General features: G+C 39.1%; 1 protein-coding gene across 10 annotated transcripts in view; it reads left to right on the top strand.

The window, feature by feature from the left end:
- RABGAP1L (RAB GTPase activating protein 1 like) overlaps window positions 1-15,699 on the top strand; it is a 765,799-nt gene that overhangs the window by 661,903 nt on the left and 88,197 nt on the right. Inside the window, exons 1-2 of one of the 10 annotated variants that reach the window (XM_032317430.1) lie at window positions 222-1,177; window positions 2,343-2,535. The exons of 7 other annotated variants lie outside the window; for them this stretch is intronic. Coding sequence is in view for 1 of the 3 variants with exons in the window: in XM_032317427.1 (XP_032173318.1) it covers window positions 3,002-3,112 (111 nt within the window). In the remaining 2 variants the exon portion in view is untranslated. 2 more of the 10 variants (XM_032317431.1, XM_032317427.1) reach the window with 2 other exon arrangements.

The raw sequence follows: 15,699 nt of genomic DNA, 5'->3' as shown, positions 1-15,699 counted from the left end.
GCTTTTTGCAGAGTTGCTTCGGGGTGCGAAGGAGAGGACTGCAAAGACTCAGGTGGAAACAAGGCCGGGAGACCCGTGGGATCAGTTAACAGGGGAAAAGGCGGAAAGAGTGAGAAAGATGCCTTGCAAGGGAGTAGAGGACTGTTTGTCAACTTGATGCTAACAGGGAGGATTCGGGGCGGGTATGGTAGCTCCTGTTTCTGCGACCAGAGAGAAGGTCTTAAGAAAAAAAAGGGCCAGTTCCAAGACAGGTTTTTAAACAGATCATTAGTTTTCAAAAAGTATGCTTTTTGTTGGGACCACAAGTATACATTTCATTGTAAGAGAAAAGAAACATTGGGATTTTTCCTGCCCAGACTCTTGAGAGTCAAAGTGTGGAGAACCATGGTAAGGGTGACAGAAATAAAGCGTACAAATCTCATTTAGGGAACCCTTGCTTTAGAAGATGCATGCATTCTGGCTTTGATAGAGGACCTCTTAGATTTAGAAATGAAACGCTATTAATAATTCTAGTGACTGTGACTAATTAGAACAGTCTTTTGTAGGTAATAAATCAGAAGCTTTAAAAAAATACCTGACTGTTTACCTGAGAACCTGTGTGGAATTCTGAAAGGATTGAAATATTTAAAGTTGTCAGCTTCTGTTTATGTAATTTTTAAAGTATCTTTACAGCCTTTGATTATGTTCCTAAAATTGTTTTGTACTCTTAACAGCCCTGATCCCTAAATATTTTATGAGTTTAATACACAGCACCTAAACTGTTTGATGTTGTTTTTCTGGTCCTTTTTTTCCTTGGGTTATGAGTGTTCTTCTTAACCAAGGAGATTACCCATTGTTACTCTGAATTGCTCTCCCGGGGTGCATAGGCAACTGCTCCAATGTGGTTTATAATTCTTGTTTGCCCCTGGGCGGTTGCCAGCGGGGAGTAAGGCATTCTGGGAAGTACTTTCTTTACCTTCCACAACAGGTGTCTTTGTCAGTGCGCCTTATTCAGGTATCAGGGTAGAAGCACTGAGTCACCGCAGCAAAGAAAAACATGAAAGCAAGAGGAATTGCTTTCCCATCTAGAAAATGGTGCTGTAAGGTAAACCTGAAACCTTCTGGTGCTAGTGAGGGCATGAAGAGGGTCACAGTATCTTTTACAGTACTTCTGCAAAGATAAAAAGGACTTTAAAAGGTAGGAACTACCTGGATGCTTTATGAAACCATGTCTCTTGATTACCGTTTAATTTTTACCTGGTTAGTCAGCGTTTAGATAAATATACTGGGAAGCTTTTTCACAAAAATAAAGCGTAAGAGACAAAGCTGCATTGTAGCAAAAAATGAAGTAAAAATGCTTTACCGGCTCCCACGAGGGTCAAGCCCAGTTTCAAGCTGTTCTAATCTTGAAGATTTATTGAAAGTATTGCATTTCTGTTAAAATAAGCCTATTAGACTTGCTTCTGTTTCCTAGCGATCAGGTGTTTTTCTTTGGGGTGTGTGTGTGTGTGTGTGTGTGTGTGTGTGTGTGTGTGTTTAACCTAGAGTGCTGTAGCAATTGCAAAACTCCCCTAATCATATTTAAATGGAACAAGGTGCTATTTAAGTAATCATGTTAACCTAGGTGAAGATACTTTAGGAAAATAAGGGAAAATAGACACCATGAATCTCCTTCTAAGTTTTGTCTTTTGAAAAGCACACAATTAAACAACATAACAATGCTATTTGTAATTAGGGCTAAAAATTCCAAACAGTTATCTGTATTTGATTATAGACAAACATTGCCAAATTGATTTCTAATTCTAAAAAATGCTATTCCTCATGGTACTGCAGTGTCATAATCTATAAAAAGCAGAGAAGATAATAGCTTAATTGGAAATTTTGGAAAAACAACTTTTGGAGGAGCTTCATTTGTTTTCCCCTTTTATTTGCTTAATACTTTTCCCATGGAATTAGCAGACATTATATTTCCTGGTAATTTAGGCAACCTTGTAATGATGATTATTGCCAGCCTTAAAATTTTTCATAGTGCATATTGAGATTCATATATGGTCTCCCAACTGTGAAATACTTCTGGTGGCTACGACAGCACCAGTTCATGACTATCTGTTAAAATGGGTAATTAAAAGAAACCTCTAAGTTTAAAAAAAAAAAAAAAAAGAGAACTTTTATCTATGGGAGGAAAACCATAAAGTTAGAAGTGAGACCTTTGTGTTGCTTTCTGAATAAGAACAGAAAACAAAGTTCCTAAAATCAAGAATTTTATTTAAAATATTTGTGTTTTTTAGTGAGAAAAGGGGAAATGATAATTATTGCAGTCCCTATTTCATTTTTATATTTTGGTCCTTTTTTTGTTTTAACAGAAATAATCAGAGGTGAAAAAGAATCTCTTTTTTTCATACTTCAGGAAATAATTCTTAACCACACCAAGAATTCTAGAAATTCTGAAAAACTAAAGGTTGCCATCTATTTGTTTTCTATGAATGTGAAAAAATAAGGCATGAGAAAACCCACTTCTCCAAGAAGAAGAAGAATCTTGACATAAATGATACTGAAGTAAGAAGACAAACTTTTAAAGTTTCTAATTACCAAGAACATAAAGTAAATCAGTTTGGGGGCCTTTTGTTTTCAAGTTTTATTTGGTTTTGCTTTAGGATATTTCCAGTTAGAAAACTTCTCTTTATTTCTCTTTTTGAAGCTGAAAGAAGATTTCCCCAAACCGAACTTTCTAGCTGCTGTGTTAAGAATGCAGAAGGTGTTTATACTGTATACTTCCTCCACAGATAAGAAACCTGCCTTAGTTTTCTACTGGAGGTGAATTACTAAACAAGCCTGGGATAGCAGCTGCTTTTCTTTTTTTTTTTCCCCCCTTTTCTTTTTTCCCTTCTGGATTTTTGATACTCCGCCCCCTCAAACTCAGGTGGGTGTGGGCATTGGCACTGAGCTGCGGCAGGATTTTTCCTTGGATAGTCTGGTCTGGAGCTGGGGCAGCACTGGTGCTGTGGAAAGGCCAGCTGGCAAGATGATGGAAGAAATCTCCATCATGGTAGCCTATGACGCCCATGTTTTCAGCCAGCTGCACGATGAAGACTTCCTCACTAGTCTGGTGGCCGTCAGCAAGCCCAGGTCTATGGTAGGTGGTGTGAGTGCACTCCTCTGGGGCTGGGTTTTTTTTTTCCTTTTCTAACATGATAGCTGTGTTCCTATAGCAACTGAGAAAAACTTCCTGGGAATTAAAATAGGAAGTATTGCGTTTGGCTTTGTGTTCAGGCTATAGAAAGGTTTGCAGGTTTTTAATGATTTATTTACATCACTAAACACTGTGACATGTTTAATAGTGCATTTTAAAGTGCTTTAGGAGTAAAACTTAGGTTTCTACTTTCATATGTAGTGAGGGTCAGAGGAGTTTTAGAGCGGCAAATACCACTCTGTCCTGTGTGTTTGCCTTGCTTGTGTGTTCACGATTATCAGCTGAAGCTTACCTACGTTTATTTATTTTTTTTTTTTAAGATTTTATTTATTTATTTGACAGAGAGAGATCACAAGTAGACAGAGAGGCAGGCAGACAGAGAGAGGGAAGCAGGCTCCCCGCTGAGCGGAGAGCCCTATGCAGGACTCGATCCCAGGACCCTGAGAGCATGCATGACCTGAGCCGAAGGCAGCGGCTTAACCCGCTGAGCCACCCAGGCACCCTGAAGCTTACCTAGGTTTAAAGGCAAATGGATTCAGTCGTCTTGAAGTGGAACATTTGTACCAGTGGGCTAGAACACCGGCATGGAGAACTGAACTATCTAAAAGTCAGATAACTTTCAAAATGTTTACATTATTACTAAGAACTATTAGGAAATTAACTTCGAATACCGTTACTGTTTGGATTTAATATTTGGAATTTTTTTTTTTCACTGTTCTCCAAGGGTCTTGGTATGCATATCCTTGCATAACAGAGAAATGAAGTTCTTGCAAATGTTTGTTTCTTCTCTGTGGATGTCATCCTCATAATGGCTAGAGTTCAAGATAGCAGTGAGCCATACTTTGTAAACTAACTTTCCCAGCCATTGCCATAGTAGCCTCTTACTCATTATATTTGATAGTGCTCATCACAAGCCGTAGAATGAAAGACTGTATTGTAACAGTTATCTTGCTAATATGAAACCCTGATCTCTATTTTAAGGCATAGGAACCTTAACAACATAACCTGGCAATTTCTTCAAACAATAACCTGCAATGAACAATATAAAGGGGATCTCATAAATTGATTTTAAAAGACTTAAGGGTTATAGTAAGTAGATGCAGCCTAAATTTTTTAAAAAGGTTTTTTATGTATTTATTTGACAAAGAGACAGAGTGAGAGAGAGGGAACACAAACAGGGGGAGCAGGAGAGGAAGAAGCAGGCTTCCTGCCAAGCAAGGAGCCTGATGCGGGGCTCAATCCCAGCACCCTGGGATCATGACCTGATCCAAAGGCAGACACTTAATGACTGAGCCACCCAGGCACCCCATAGATGCAGTCTATTGCCATTGTTTAGATGCTGAATTGAACAAACTATAAAAAACAGCTATAATTGACCGCTAGTTAGATATTTAATGATACTAAGAGGATTATTCATTTTTCTGCAATAAACGTAATTATGTTTAAAATGATGGTTTAGAGATACATATTAAGATAATTATGGACAAAATGTCTGCAAAGATTCAGAAACATAATGATTCAGTAGAGGGTTGATGATGTGGATGAAGCTACATGACTATGTGTTGGTAATTGTTGAAAGTGGGAGTTGACTATATAGGCATTCATTTTACTCTGCTTTTTTAGGTTATTTTTTTAGGTAGGCTCCATTCCCAATGTGTGTCTTGAACTCATGACCCTGAGATCAAGAGTTGAATATTCCATTGACTAAACCAGCCAGGTGCCGCTGTAGATGTCTCTATAGATGCAGTTGAAGAGTCAGCTGAACCAAAGAAAATAGCAAAAGCCAAATAAATACAACACAATATACATCTATAAGTGTTCATTAATACAGAAACATCTAGCCTTTTGCATTCTTGTCCTATTTAATATATATAACTTAGATTGTTTTCAGTTATATATATATACATATATATATGTAATTATATATATTATGTGGATATTACTGCCGATCCTTAGTTAAACCACAATATTTTACCAAGTCAGGAGAGTTAGTCCACCGGTAGTTGTGGATAATCTTTTAAACTTCATTTTAGCCATGAGTTTCACTATTCTGCCATGAAAACTTACCCAGAGAATTCAGAACTTTATTTCATTCCTTTTTGGTGGTCTTGTCGGGATCCTCCTTCAGGTGTCTGAGCTGAGTCTTCAAGCGCTTGTAGGAATTTTCCATGCCAAAGGAGAGGAAACAAAAACAGATATAAAGTGGCACACTGAAGAGGACATGGGAGACTTAAGGCAGGAGGCAGTGACCTGACCAGGTCCTAGGGAGCATCCCAGCAAGTGTAGGACATTGTGTACTGTGCATGTGTAGTCATGTGCAGGGGACAGGAGACACAGAGAGGAAATGAACCAATGAATTAATATTGGTGTGCTTACGAGGAAACACTTCCATTCGTAGATCAGATGAATATCCAGTATGTTGATGTATGCTGTGCCTTGATACAACTTTAGCTCTCCCAAAGCACACTTCTGCTCCTAACCCTAGAGCATCTCTGCTATGAAACTTGGTCACTAGCATGGAAAGTCTCAGAGGTATGATAAAGACACAAAATATTGGTCTTTATACTACATGTTGAAATAATGTGGATGTTGGGGTATTGAATCTGATTATACAACTTTCTGGAGATACATGGTTTTCGTTACCAGATGTGAAATTTTTAAAGCCTTAACTGGTATAGCCTTTTGAAGGTGATTATTTGGTTTCGGTTCATGTGGAAAAGTCATACTAAAATTGTGCTAAGATGAAATATTTATCATTTACTTTTAATTTCATGTTAGTTTTTTGTGGGTTTTTTTTGTTTTTTTTTTTTGCTTTATCTGAGATGAACCCTTTAAATTGTGTGAAAAAGATACATACTCAGAATTTCTATAGTAAGGAATAAATTACTTCCCAATCTGATTTATTACCACACTGTGAAACAAATTACATTCTTGCTAACATATGAAATCCTTCCGGTATATGTCGATTATTACAAAGGGTATTTGGAAGGTTTCTTAGTACAGGATTAATTAAATATCTTTCTGTAATTGGGACTTTGTTTCATAATGGAAGGTATCTTGATTCCTCAAATGGTAAAAATCCCATTAAGAGCAGTGGTTTTGGTGTGGACACTGAATCTTTTCTTGTTTATAAGTAGCTCTGTGGCTTTCTGACATTTTTGGTGGAGACTCATGGTACAAAAATACAAGCCATTATGCACACAAGACTAAAAGAAAATTTAAACAATACTTTTGTTGCTACTTGTGATGTATTCAGGTTTTTGTTTTGTTTACGGGCTAGTTATATTCCACTGAATTTATTTCAGAAATGTCTCAAGCTACACCTTAAAAAATATGGCAATATCCTGTTGATCCTTTGAATAATAATGCAAGAAAATCACAAATCCCTTTATACAGGTCCCTTTAGAGAATCATGGCAAGAAAAAGGGATAAGGAAGCCAAGCATAACTCCTCTTGTCTTCCAGGTCTCTCTCGCTTTCTCATTCATTGTCTCTCTCTCTCTCTCTCTCTCCCCCCCCTTCTTTTCCTCCCTCCCACCCAAGAAATTACCTGGGCTCCTGGCTGGCTCACTCAGTAGAGCATTTGACCCTTGATCTAGGGGTTGTGGGTTCAAGTCCCATGCTGGGTTTAGAGATTATTTAAAAAAAAAAAAAGGAAATTGCATAGGCTAGTATTATACTTACTGAGAGAACTAAACAAAAGTTGAGAGTCACCACTTGCACAACTTAAGAACTTTTTAATTGCAGGGGTACCCGGGTGGCTCAGCTGTTAAGCGGCTGCCTTCAGCTCCGGTCACCATCCCAGGGTCTTGGGATCGAGCCCCACATCAGGCTCCCTGCTCATCGGGGAACCTGCTTCTCCCTCTCCCACACCCCCTGCTTGTGTTCCCTCTCTCGCTGTCTCTCTCTCTCTCTCTCTGTCAAATAAATAAATAAAATCTTAAAAAAAAACCACAACTTTTTAATTACAGAATAAATAAGTTGATATGTAAGGTGAAAATCCAGTATAGTCAAAAGGGCTCCAGCAACATTTAGAAAGGTGCCTCATTGAACACAGGATTCCGACTTTCCTTTAACAGATTACTTTTTCTGTGGTTTTCTGGCTGAAATTAACTTGCTTGCATTTTGAGACAAGTTGTACCCTCCCCCATTGTCCTTCCAAGAACACGTATCTTTACATCTGACCTGAGTGCTCACACAAGGAGTGATAAACAACCGAGGGGGGCAGTCTCTGAAGTTGCCTCCATCACGGCCTTCTGTGGCAGAGAGGAATGGCCAGCATTCTTCTCTACCTCCTCCACCATCTCTAGTAATTTCCAGAGCTGGCTAGTGTAAATACAGAGAAAAGATCACACCTGTTAAATTGATTATGCATTCCGAAGGAAGCTTTGAATATGTATTTAAATTTAAAATGTATGATTTAAACAGCTAACAAGCCTAATAACCAATGCATACTTACTGTCAAGCTGGAATATTTTAGGTTAAATGTTAATTTGTATCCTGCTGAATTGTTTTCGTTTTTTAATCTATAGAGTGGTTGTGAAGGAAACTTTGCGTTCTGATGTCTCTTAGGGCAGTATGTAACGTTACAGACGTTTTTGGGTTACTGCAGTGTGCTGGTATAAATAGAATATCCCTTCCTCCAAAGACCTCACAGACAAGTAAAAGAAGCAAAATAAATATTTATGGCAGTGATACTTGGCTTTGGTAGGGTAGAACAAAGTGAAGAATGATTACCATGGGTTGAAGAGTGTGGAAGAAGGCTTCAGAAAGGGGTGGGGGCCCTTAAGTCCGACTTTGAAGGCTGACCAGGTGCTCACCAGCCAGTGGAAGAGGGTAGGACCTTTCTGAGCAAGGGGGAACAGCTTGTGCAAAGGCCGAGAGGTTAACTGCTTTGGGAGCTTTTTAAGTTACTGTGTCCCATTCAAGTTTTAGATCTGCTACTTACTTGTAAATTACCTAAATTCTTTACGTTTCACTTTCCTCATCTCAAAATGAGGGACTTAGTACTGGTCGTATCGGATTGCTGTACGGATTGAATGAGAGCATTTGTATCGTATTTAGCACAGTGAATGCTGGTACTGTCTCCCTTCTAACAAGGAAAGGGCTGTTCAAACTGGAGAAGGCTTAAAGGAAGGAGTGGGTTGAGTAGATAAGGCCCCACAGTGATGTGGAAGGAGGAGGGTGGACAAAAGGAGAACATGGGCTCGTTGGGTTACCTGCTGAATTACTTCGTTTGATTAGGGAGTCAGTATCAGGACATCAGTCCTGTGAGAAACTTGAAGCCTTCTGCCATGGAGATGGTACAGAGGGTCTTAGGTTTGAGCCTCAGGAAGGTGGGAAGGTAATACAGAATGAACAGGAGGGATTTAGGTGGGCCAGACCACCTGCTGAGTAGGTGTAGAGTAGGTGTAGTGACTAGGGCAGCAATAATCTGAAATAATCGACTGACGGGAGCCACATGGCCCATGGAAAACTTTTTAAAAGACGTTAACATCAATGCAGGTGGAAAGCTGACAAGTGTCTAGACTTAGACACTTGACAATGGCAGTGTGATAAATTAGTCCACACGTGTTGGTTAGTTCTTGGCAGTACATACATATAATAATACTACTTAGGAAGAAGCAGCAGCTGATTTGCATGAGAAGAGTATATTATAGAAGTAAGTTGACAATTACTGTGAACTTCGTACTTTATATAATTGGAATGATTGTTGCACCAACTTGAATGGGAAAGTTGGTATCAAGAATGTAATGGAGGGGCGCCTGTGTGGCTCAGTGGGTTAAAGCCTCTGCCTTTGGCTCAGGTCATGATCCCAGGGTCCTGGGAACGAGCCCCGCATCGGGCTCTCTGCTTAGCGTGGAGCCTGCTTCCCTTCCTTTCTCTCTGCCTGCCTCTCTGTCTACTTGTGATCTCTGTCTGTCAAATAAATAAAATCTTAAAAAAAAAAAAAAAAAAAGAAAAGAAAAGAATATAATGGAGGGGTGCCTGGGTGGCTCAGTCCTCTGAGTGTTGGGCTCTCCATTTCAACTTGGGTCATGATCTTGGTCGTGGGATCAAGCCCTGCTGTATTGGGCTCTGTGCTTAGCAGGGAGTCTGCATGAGATTCTCTCCCTCTCCCTTCCTCCCTGCTGTCTCTTTCTCAAAATTAAAATAAATACATCTTATAAAAAAAGTTTGTTGGAGAAAAGATGGCCTGGCTTGACTAGTTTCCACATCTAGAAATTCTAGGTCACCTGTCACCATAAGGGACTTGGTGTTCAGTGTTGAACACTGTCCATTAACAAAAGCAGTTTACCCATGCTAACACGTGTCTAGGCTCTATTGCGACTAGATATTTGTTCTTCACTGATAGATACCAAAATAGCAGCCCTGTGCCAGCAAAGGAAGGGAGCTCTTTCAGGGAGCTGCGCGTTATCTGTTCTGTCAGTGGATGAGGGTAAGCTGAAATTACTGCCTCCTTACTGGGTTGGCACACTCATGTAATCTAGCATGCCAGATTAGGAAGAAAAAAAAAAAATCAGAGCAATTCCTTGTGCCAGAGATGGGTAAAACAACAAAATCAATAGTTATTTCTAAATCTTCCCTGGATATACATTTCAAATATTGATTCAACTAAGACCTAAGACCCATTGATTTGTCCATATTTTTTAAAAATGTTATTAGCCGAGCATTTTTTATTCTTAATTCTCATTTACCTTGTACACGTTCTAGCGCTATTCCATCAATTTCAATTCAGTATCAGGAGCCAAATCTTCCCTCATTTGGTTGATCAGTTCTGATAATGAGTTAAGGTTCTTAACAATTGCAAGTAATAAAATCTTGAGGTATTTTAACAAGAAAGGGGACTTATCATACGGATATAAGGGTGTGTCCCTTTAAACTCAAGGGCAGAAGTTCAGCCAGGCAGCAGGGCTGGCACAGACTGATGCTGGCCAGCATTCTCCCTGTCTCTTGCCATCTCATTAACTTCTCTCTTGGCCTCTCCTTTATTTATCTCTCTCTACCCAAGTTTTCTTCTTCATCATTCCCAAGGAATATAGCTGCCATACAGCATCCAGATTTACTGTTCTGTCATTTGCAGAGAGTTAAGCTGCTACCCTAAATCACAACTCCAGAATCCTCAGGAACAATCTGGCCGAGCTGTGTCAGGTGACGTGACATCACGTAGAGCCTGTGGGCACAGGCTCGGGAGCCCATCTGTCTGGGTCAGATCCCACCTCACCTCTAACTAGCTCGCTGGCTTTTGGCAGATTACTTGACCTCTCTGAGCTTCATTTTTCTCATCTGGAAAATTAAAAACGTATTAGAAGCACCTTCTAGGATTTTGTGAGAATCAGATCAGTCAGTGCAAGTAAAGTACTTGAGCTTACCTCGCACACAGTAAGAGGCATGTGTGCATTACTTGGTATTACTCCAAACTGATTTCTCTTCGTGAAAGTCTTGAAATAAAAGGAAATGAACTTTTAGCAGACTTTATTAAAAAAAAATTCATTATCTAGAAATTATCTAGGTGGTTTTGCTAATAAATATGAAATCATTGAACCAGTTCTGTAAAATAATTAGAACCTCTCTGCATTTAATCCCATGTAAGATTTGAAAAGTAATCTTTCTGTGCTTGATCCTGGGGGTGGTGTTGATTTGTAAGTCAATTTAAACTATTTGGGGGGAGATGTTATAGAAACGGTTGACATAAAACATATAATATATTAAATTTTTTAATTTCTGTTTTTAAATCCTAACTTATCCACAGTGGTTGAAAAAAATCTTATTCTGGTTTTTAGTTTGTTTTAGCATCCATGTTTGTATTCAGTTTAATAATCGAAAATTTTCATTGGTCTGCTCCTATGTGCTATGCTAGATTTTTAAGCCCTGGGAGTGAGGTGTGAACATGAAAGACATATCAGTTGTGAGTCTTATATTATTTTGGGAAAAGACAAATATTAGCTAATGATATTACTTATCACCTAGTGAGAAGTATTATACAAAGACTTAAAATGGAGTGATATCATCAAAAGGGTTTAATTGGAGGCTTTATTTTGGGTAGTCACTGGGGGCCTCTGTGGTGTCATTTGAGATCTGAATAACATCCTGGGAATGTCAGAGAAAAGCTCAGGCAGAGAAAAGCTCTGAGAGAAAGGCCCCAAAGTGGTAAGAGCTTGATACATTAGCAGAACAGAAGGGTCAGTGTGGGATCACAGTGTGGAATGAGCACCAGGGGCAGACAGTGGTAACAAACGTGGTCAGGGAAGAAGTTGGGAACCAGGTTAGGATGGAGGGCCTTATAAGTCAGAACGAGTTCAGGTTTTATTCCTCATTTGATGTCCTTGTGTTTTAAAAATCTAATGGATCAGATTTTAGACTTGGTTAACAGAAATCTAAATTGATGATTAAATTATTGGAGAAGCCAGTATTATATCAAAAACTCACCACAGTACTCAAACTCAATATGAAATGAAATTGTAACATTCAAACTTGATGCCGGGACTACAAACTGGCTTATAAATGGGATTTGCAACAAAACAAAGCAAAAATAACACAGAAGCCCTGATCATTGCAATACCCACAATAGGATTTCTGGCAAACTGAGATATTGAAGAAGCCCACTTAACCTGATACAGTCAGGAGTGTAATTGGTTAATAGAAAAAAATTGGCTCAGGGGATAAGGCATAAAAAAGAAAAAAAGTACATAAACATTTATTTTAACATAAAACATCAGTATATATCCATTATCAGTTTTGTTATAGGAACCTTAATGCCCTTTTTTAGACTAGGAATTCTGAAATAAGAGTTTGTTTCCTTAGGAGGGCAGCAAACTAATTAATGGTGCAGTCTAATGTAAACTTTGTGGAGTTGTTTTTTTAAGAAACTTTTTATATCTTTGATAGTAGCATTGCAGTCATTTAATGTGACAGTGACTTTTCTGTTTCACCATTCAACAAGAGCACTCTTAGCATATTATGTTAGTCAGATACTGCTGCACAAAAAAACCATCATAAATTTTGTGGCGCTCAATAGTCAGCATTTATCTTTGTCTTATAAGTCTTTGGATGGTTAGAGTTTGGCAGATCTTGGCTGGCACAGATGGATATAGCTGAGTTTACTTAGCTTCAGGACCCAGATTTGGTCAGATCTGCCATTCTTTTGTAATCAGTAGGCTATCTGGAATGTTTCCTTCTCATGACAAGAGTTTAGAAATTCCCAGAAAGTGGGGCACCTGGGTGGCTCAGTCAGTTAAGTATTTGCCTTCAGCTCAGGTCATGATCCCAGGATCCTGGCTCAGTGGGGAGCCTGCTTCTCCTTCTCTGTCTGCTTGTGCTCTTGTCTCTCTCTGTCAAATAAATAAATGAAATCTTTAAAAAGAAAGGAAGGAAGGAGGGAGGGAGGGAAGGAGGGAAGGGAAAGGGAAGGGAAGGAAGGAAGAAAAATTCTCAGAAGGGTCAGTGGAAACATTACATGCCTCTTAAAGGTCTGGTCTCAGAGCTCACACACTTTGATAGCTGTCCATGTTCCATTGGCCAAAGCAGATCAGAGAGTCACTTCCAACATGGTGGGACAGGAAAGTATATAACACCATGGAGGTTGGAGGAAGGGGTAGTGACTATTTCCTGAACAGTCATCTACCACATATCTAATAATTGACCTTTCATGTGGTCATCATGGTTAGGTAGCTATCTAAAATATGTAAATACTGTGTTTTTCATAGCATACTTTGTTTATATTCACAGAAACTGTATATCCACAGATTTGTTATCAGAAAATGACATATGCCCCAAAATACAATAAAACCTGACTGTAAATTCAAACTTACCACTCTATTATTCTCCTTCGTTTTACTTGGAACTTTGAAGTGAATTGGCATTCTTCTTTCCCATCTCTCCCAGAGGTAATTAAAAACAGAAAACTCTTCTAGTGTGCCCAGTGGCTCAGTTGGTTGGTGTCTACCTTCGAACTCAGGTCATGATCCTGGAGTCCCAGGATTGAGGCCCATATCAGGTTCCCTGCTTGTTGGAGAGTCTGCTTCTCCCTCTGCCCCTCACCCCACTTGTGTTCTCTCTCTCTCACATAAATAAAGTTTTTAAAAATAATAATAATAATAATAATAATAATAGAAAAGAAAGAAAAAAATCTCTCCTATTCAATGATGTGCTATGGTATGCCAACTTCGTTATTCCAGTCTGAACCATCTTTATAACCCAGGGATTTTTAAGAATCTTGGGGTTATGGGGGCACCTGGGTGGCTCACTGGGTTAAGCCTCTGCCTTTGGCTTAGGTCATGATCTCAGGGTTCTGGGATTGAGCCCCGCATCAGGCTCTCTCTTCCCCCCGACCCCTGCCTGCCTCTCTGCCTACTTGTGATCTCTCTCTCTCTCTCTGTGTCAAATAAAATAAAAAATCTTAAAAAAAAAAAAAAAAAACTGGGGCTTCTGGGTGGCTCAGTGGGTTAAGCCTCTGCCTTCGGCTCAGGTCATGATTCCAGGGTCCTGCGATCGAGGCCTCATCAGACTCTCTGGCCAACAAGGAGCCTGCTTCCCCTTCTCTCTCTGCCTACCTCTCTGCCTACTTGTGATCTCCCTCTGTCAAATAAATAAAAAAATTAAATTTAAAAAAAAAGAGTCTTGGGGTTATGGACTCTTGGCAGTCTCAAGTTCATGGGCCCCTTATCAGAAAACTGTTTTTAAATGCATAAAATAGGGGCGCCTGGGTGGCTCAGTGGTTTAGGCCGCTGCCTTCGGCTCAGGTCATGATCTCAGGGTCCTGGGATCGGGTCGCGCATCGGGCTCTCTGCTCGGCAGAGAGCCTGCTTCCCTCTCTCTCTCTCTGCCTGCCTCTCCATCTACTTGTGATTTCTCTCTGTCAAATAAATAAATAAAATATTAAAAAAAAATAATAAATGCATAAAATAAATAAAATTATACAGGAAACCAATGATACTGAAACATAGTCATCAAAATAGAGAAAAATCATATTTAATAAATTTAGGTATAACTGACATAAACATTAGCTTCAGATGTATAATATGATTTGACATATGTATGTAAATTGCAGGATGATCACAGTAAGTCTAGTTAACATTCAGCACCACACGTATTACAGTTTTTTCCTTGTGATGAGATTTTTTTTTCTTTTTTTAAATAAAGGATGAAATTTGGTCTCATTCAGAGATTCATAGGCCTCATACAGATGGTTAAAACTATTCTTCTCTTTCTGTGTTAACCATCTCCTAATTTCAGGTAATGTCCACAAGGTCTTTAGATCTGTTTGAAATTGTCCTTTGAGGAGATCCACCAGACCACTACATAACAAAGGCTTGACCAGATTCACTACTGTAGCTCAGTAGATATCATCATCATCAAAGAGATGTACAAAATCCTTTAAAAAATCTGCATGGGCTGCCTTTTCATTGGCTGCCGAGTTCATCAGAGGTCAGGTGCTGCTTTCTGTCTCATCCAGGTCCACGTAGGGCCTGACATCCTTGGAAAATGTCTTGTCCACCTCCAGCTTCCTCTCCCCTGTTGTGCTTCAGGCATTCCTGGTCCTGGATGAGAAATTTAAGATCTGCTCTCAGCAACTGTCAAATGTACAGTAGAGTATTATTTTCTGTTGACGTGTAGTTGATGTATAATGTTTTATTAATTTCAGGTGTACAACATAGTGATTTAATGTTATATGCATTACAAAATGATTACTGTGATAAACCTAGCTACCATATGTCATCATACAAAGTTGTTAGAATACTAACTATATTCTTTATGCCGTACGTTGCATCCCTGTGTCCTGTTTATTTTATAACTAGAAGTTTTTACCTTTTAGTCCCTTTTGCCTATTTTACCCTTCCCCCTCCCCAACACTGCAATGGATTATTATTAATTATAGTCATCATTTCATCCCCTGGACTTAACTTTATTAGTTAAATTTAACAATTAAGTTAGTTAAATTTATTAGTACCTTTTGACCACCTTCACCCATTTTCCCCACCCCCAGCTCCCCCAAATCAGATTTGTGATGGAGTACTATGTACTTCTTTATTAATACATTAAAGCAGAATAACTACCATAATTCTAAAATAGTGATAAATATAAATAGTATTTTGAGATGTATGCAGTAACTGTGATGTGAATGAAAATATCCATAATAGCTGATAGTTTCAGAGGTGCAAAATTCAGAGGTTCAGAGGTTCAGGTTCATCACTGCTCAAGGACACTGAATTCTCTTTACAATCCCCTAACATCTGAGACACAGAGGTTTTAGGACAACGTTCTTTCCCTGATGGCTGGCTAGGAGAAGTCTTGGCCATGCCTTATGTTCTCTGTCTTCCCTCTCTCCAAGATACAGAAAAATACTTCTGAAACTTGTGTGATTATGTGATTAATCTCCTGTTAACTCATAACATCCGTGAGAGCAAGGCTGTGTCTGTTTTTGTTGGCCATTATATCACCAGCCCTGCATTGTGCCAGGTGCATTGGTCTCACTGTGTATATTTAATTGATAGTATTGGGAGAAAATGAAGCACCACATAGATAAAATCA

This window comes from Mustela erminea, chromosome 17, assembly GCF_009829155.1.
Source record: "Mustela erminea isolate mMusErm1 chromosome 17, mMusErm1.Pri, whole genome shotgun sequence".
Classification (NCBI taxonomy): Eukaryota; Metazoa; Chordata; class Mammalia; order Carnivora; family Mustelidae; genus Mustela; species Mustela erminea.
This window is presented reverse-complemented; position numbering and strand designations above follow the sequence as displayed.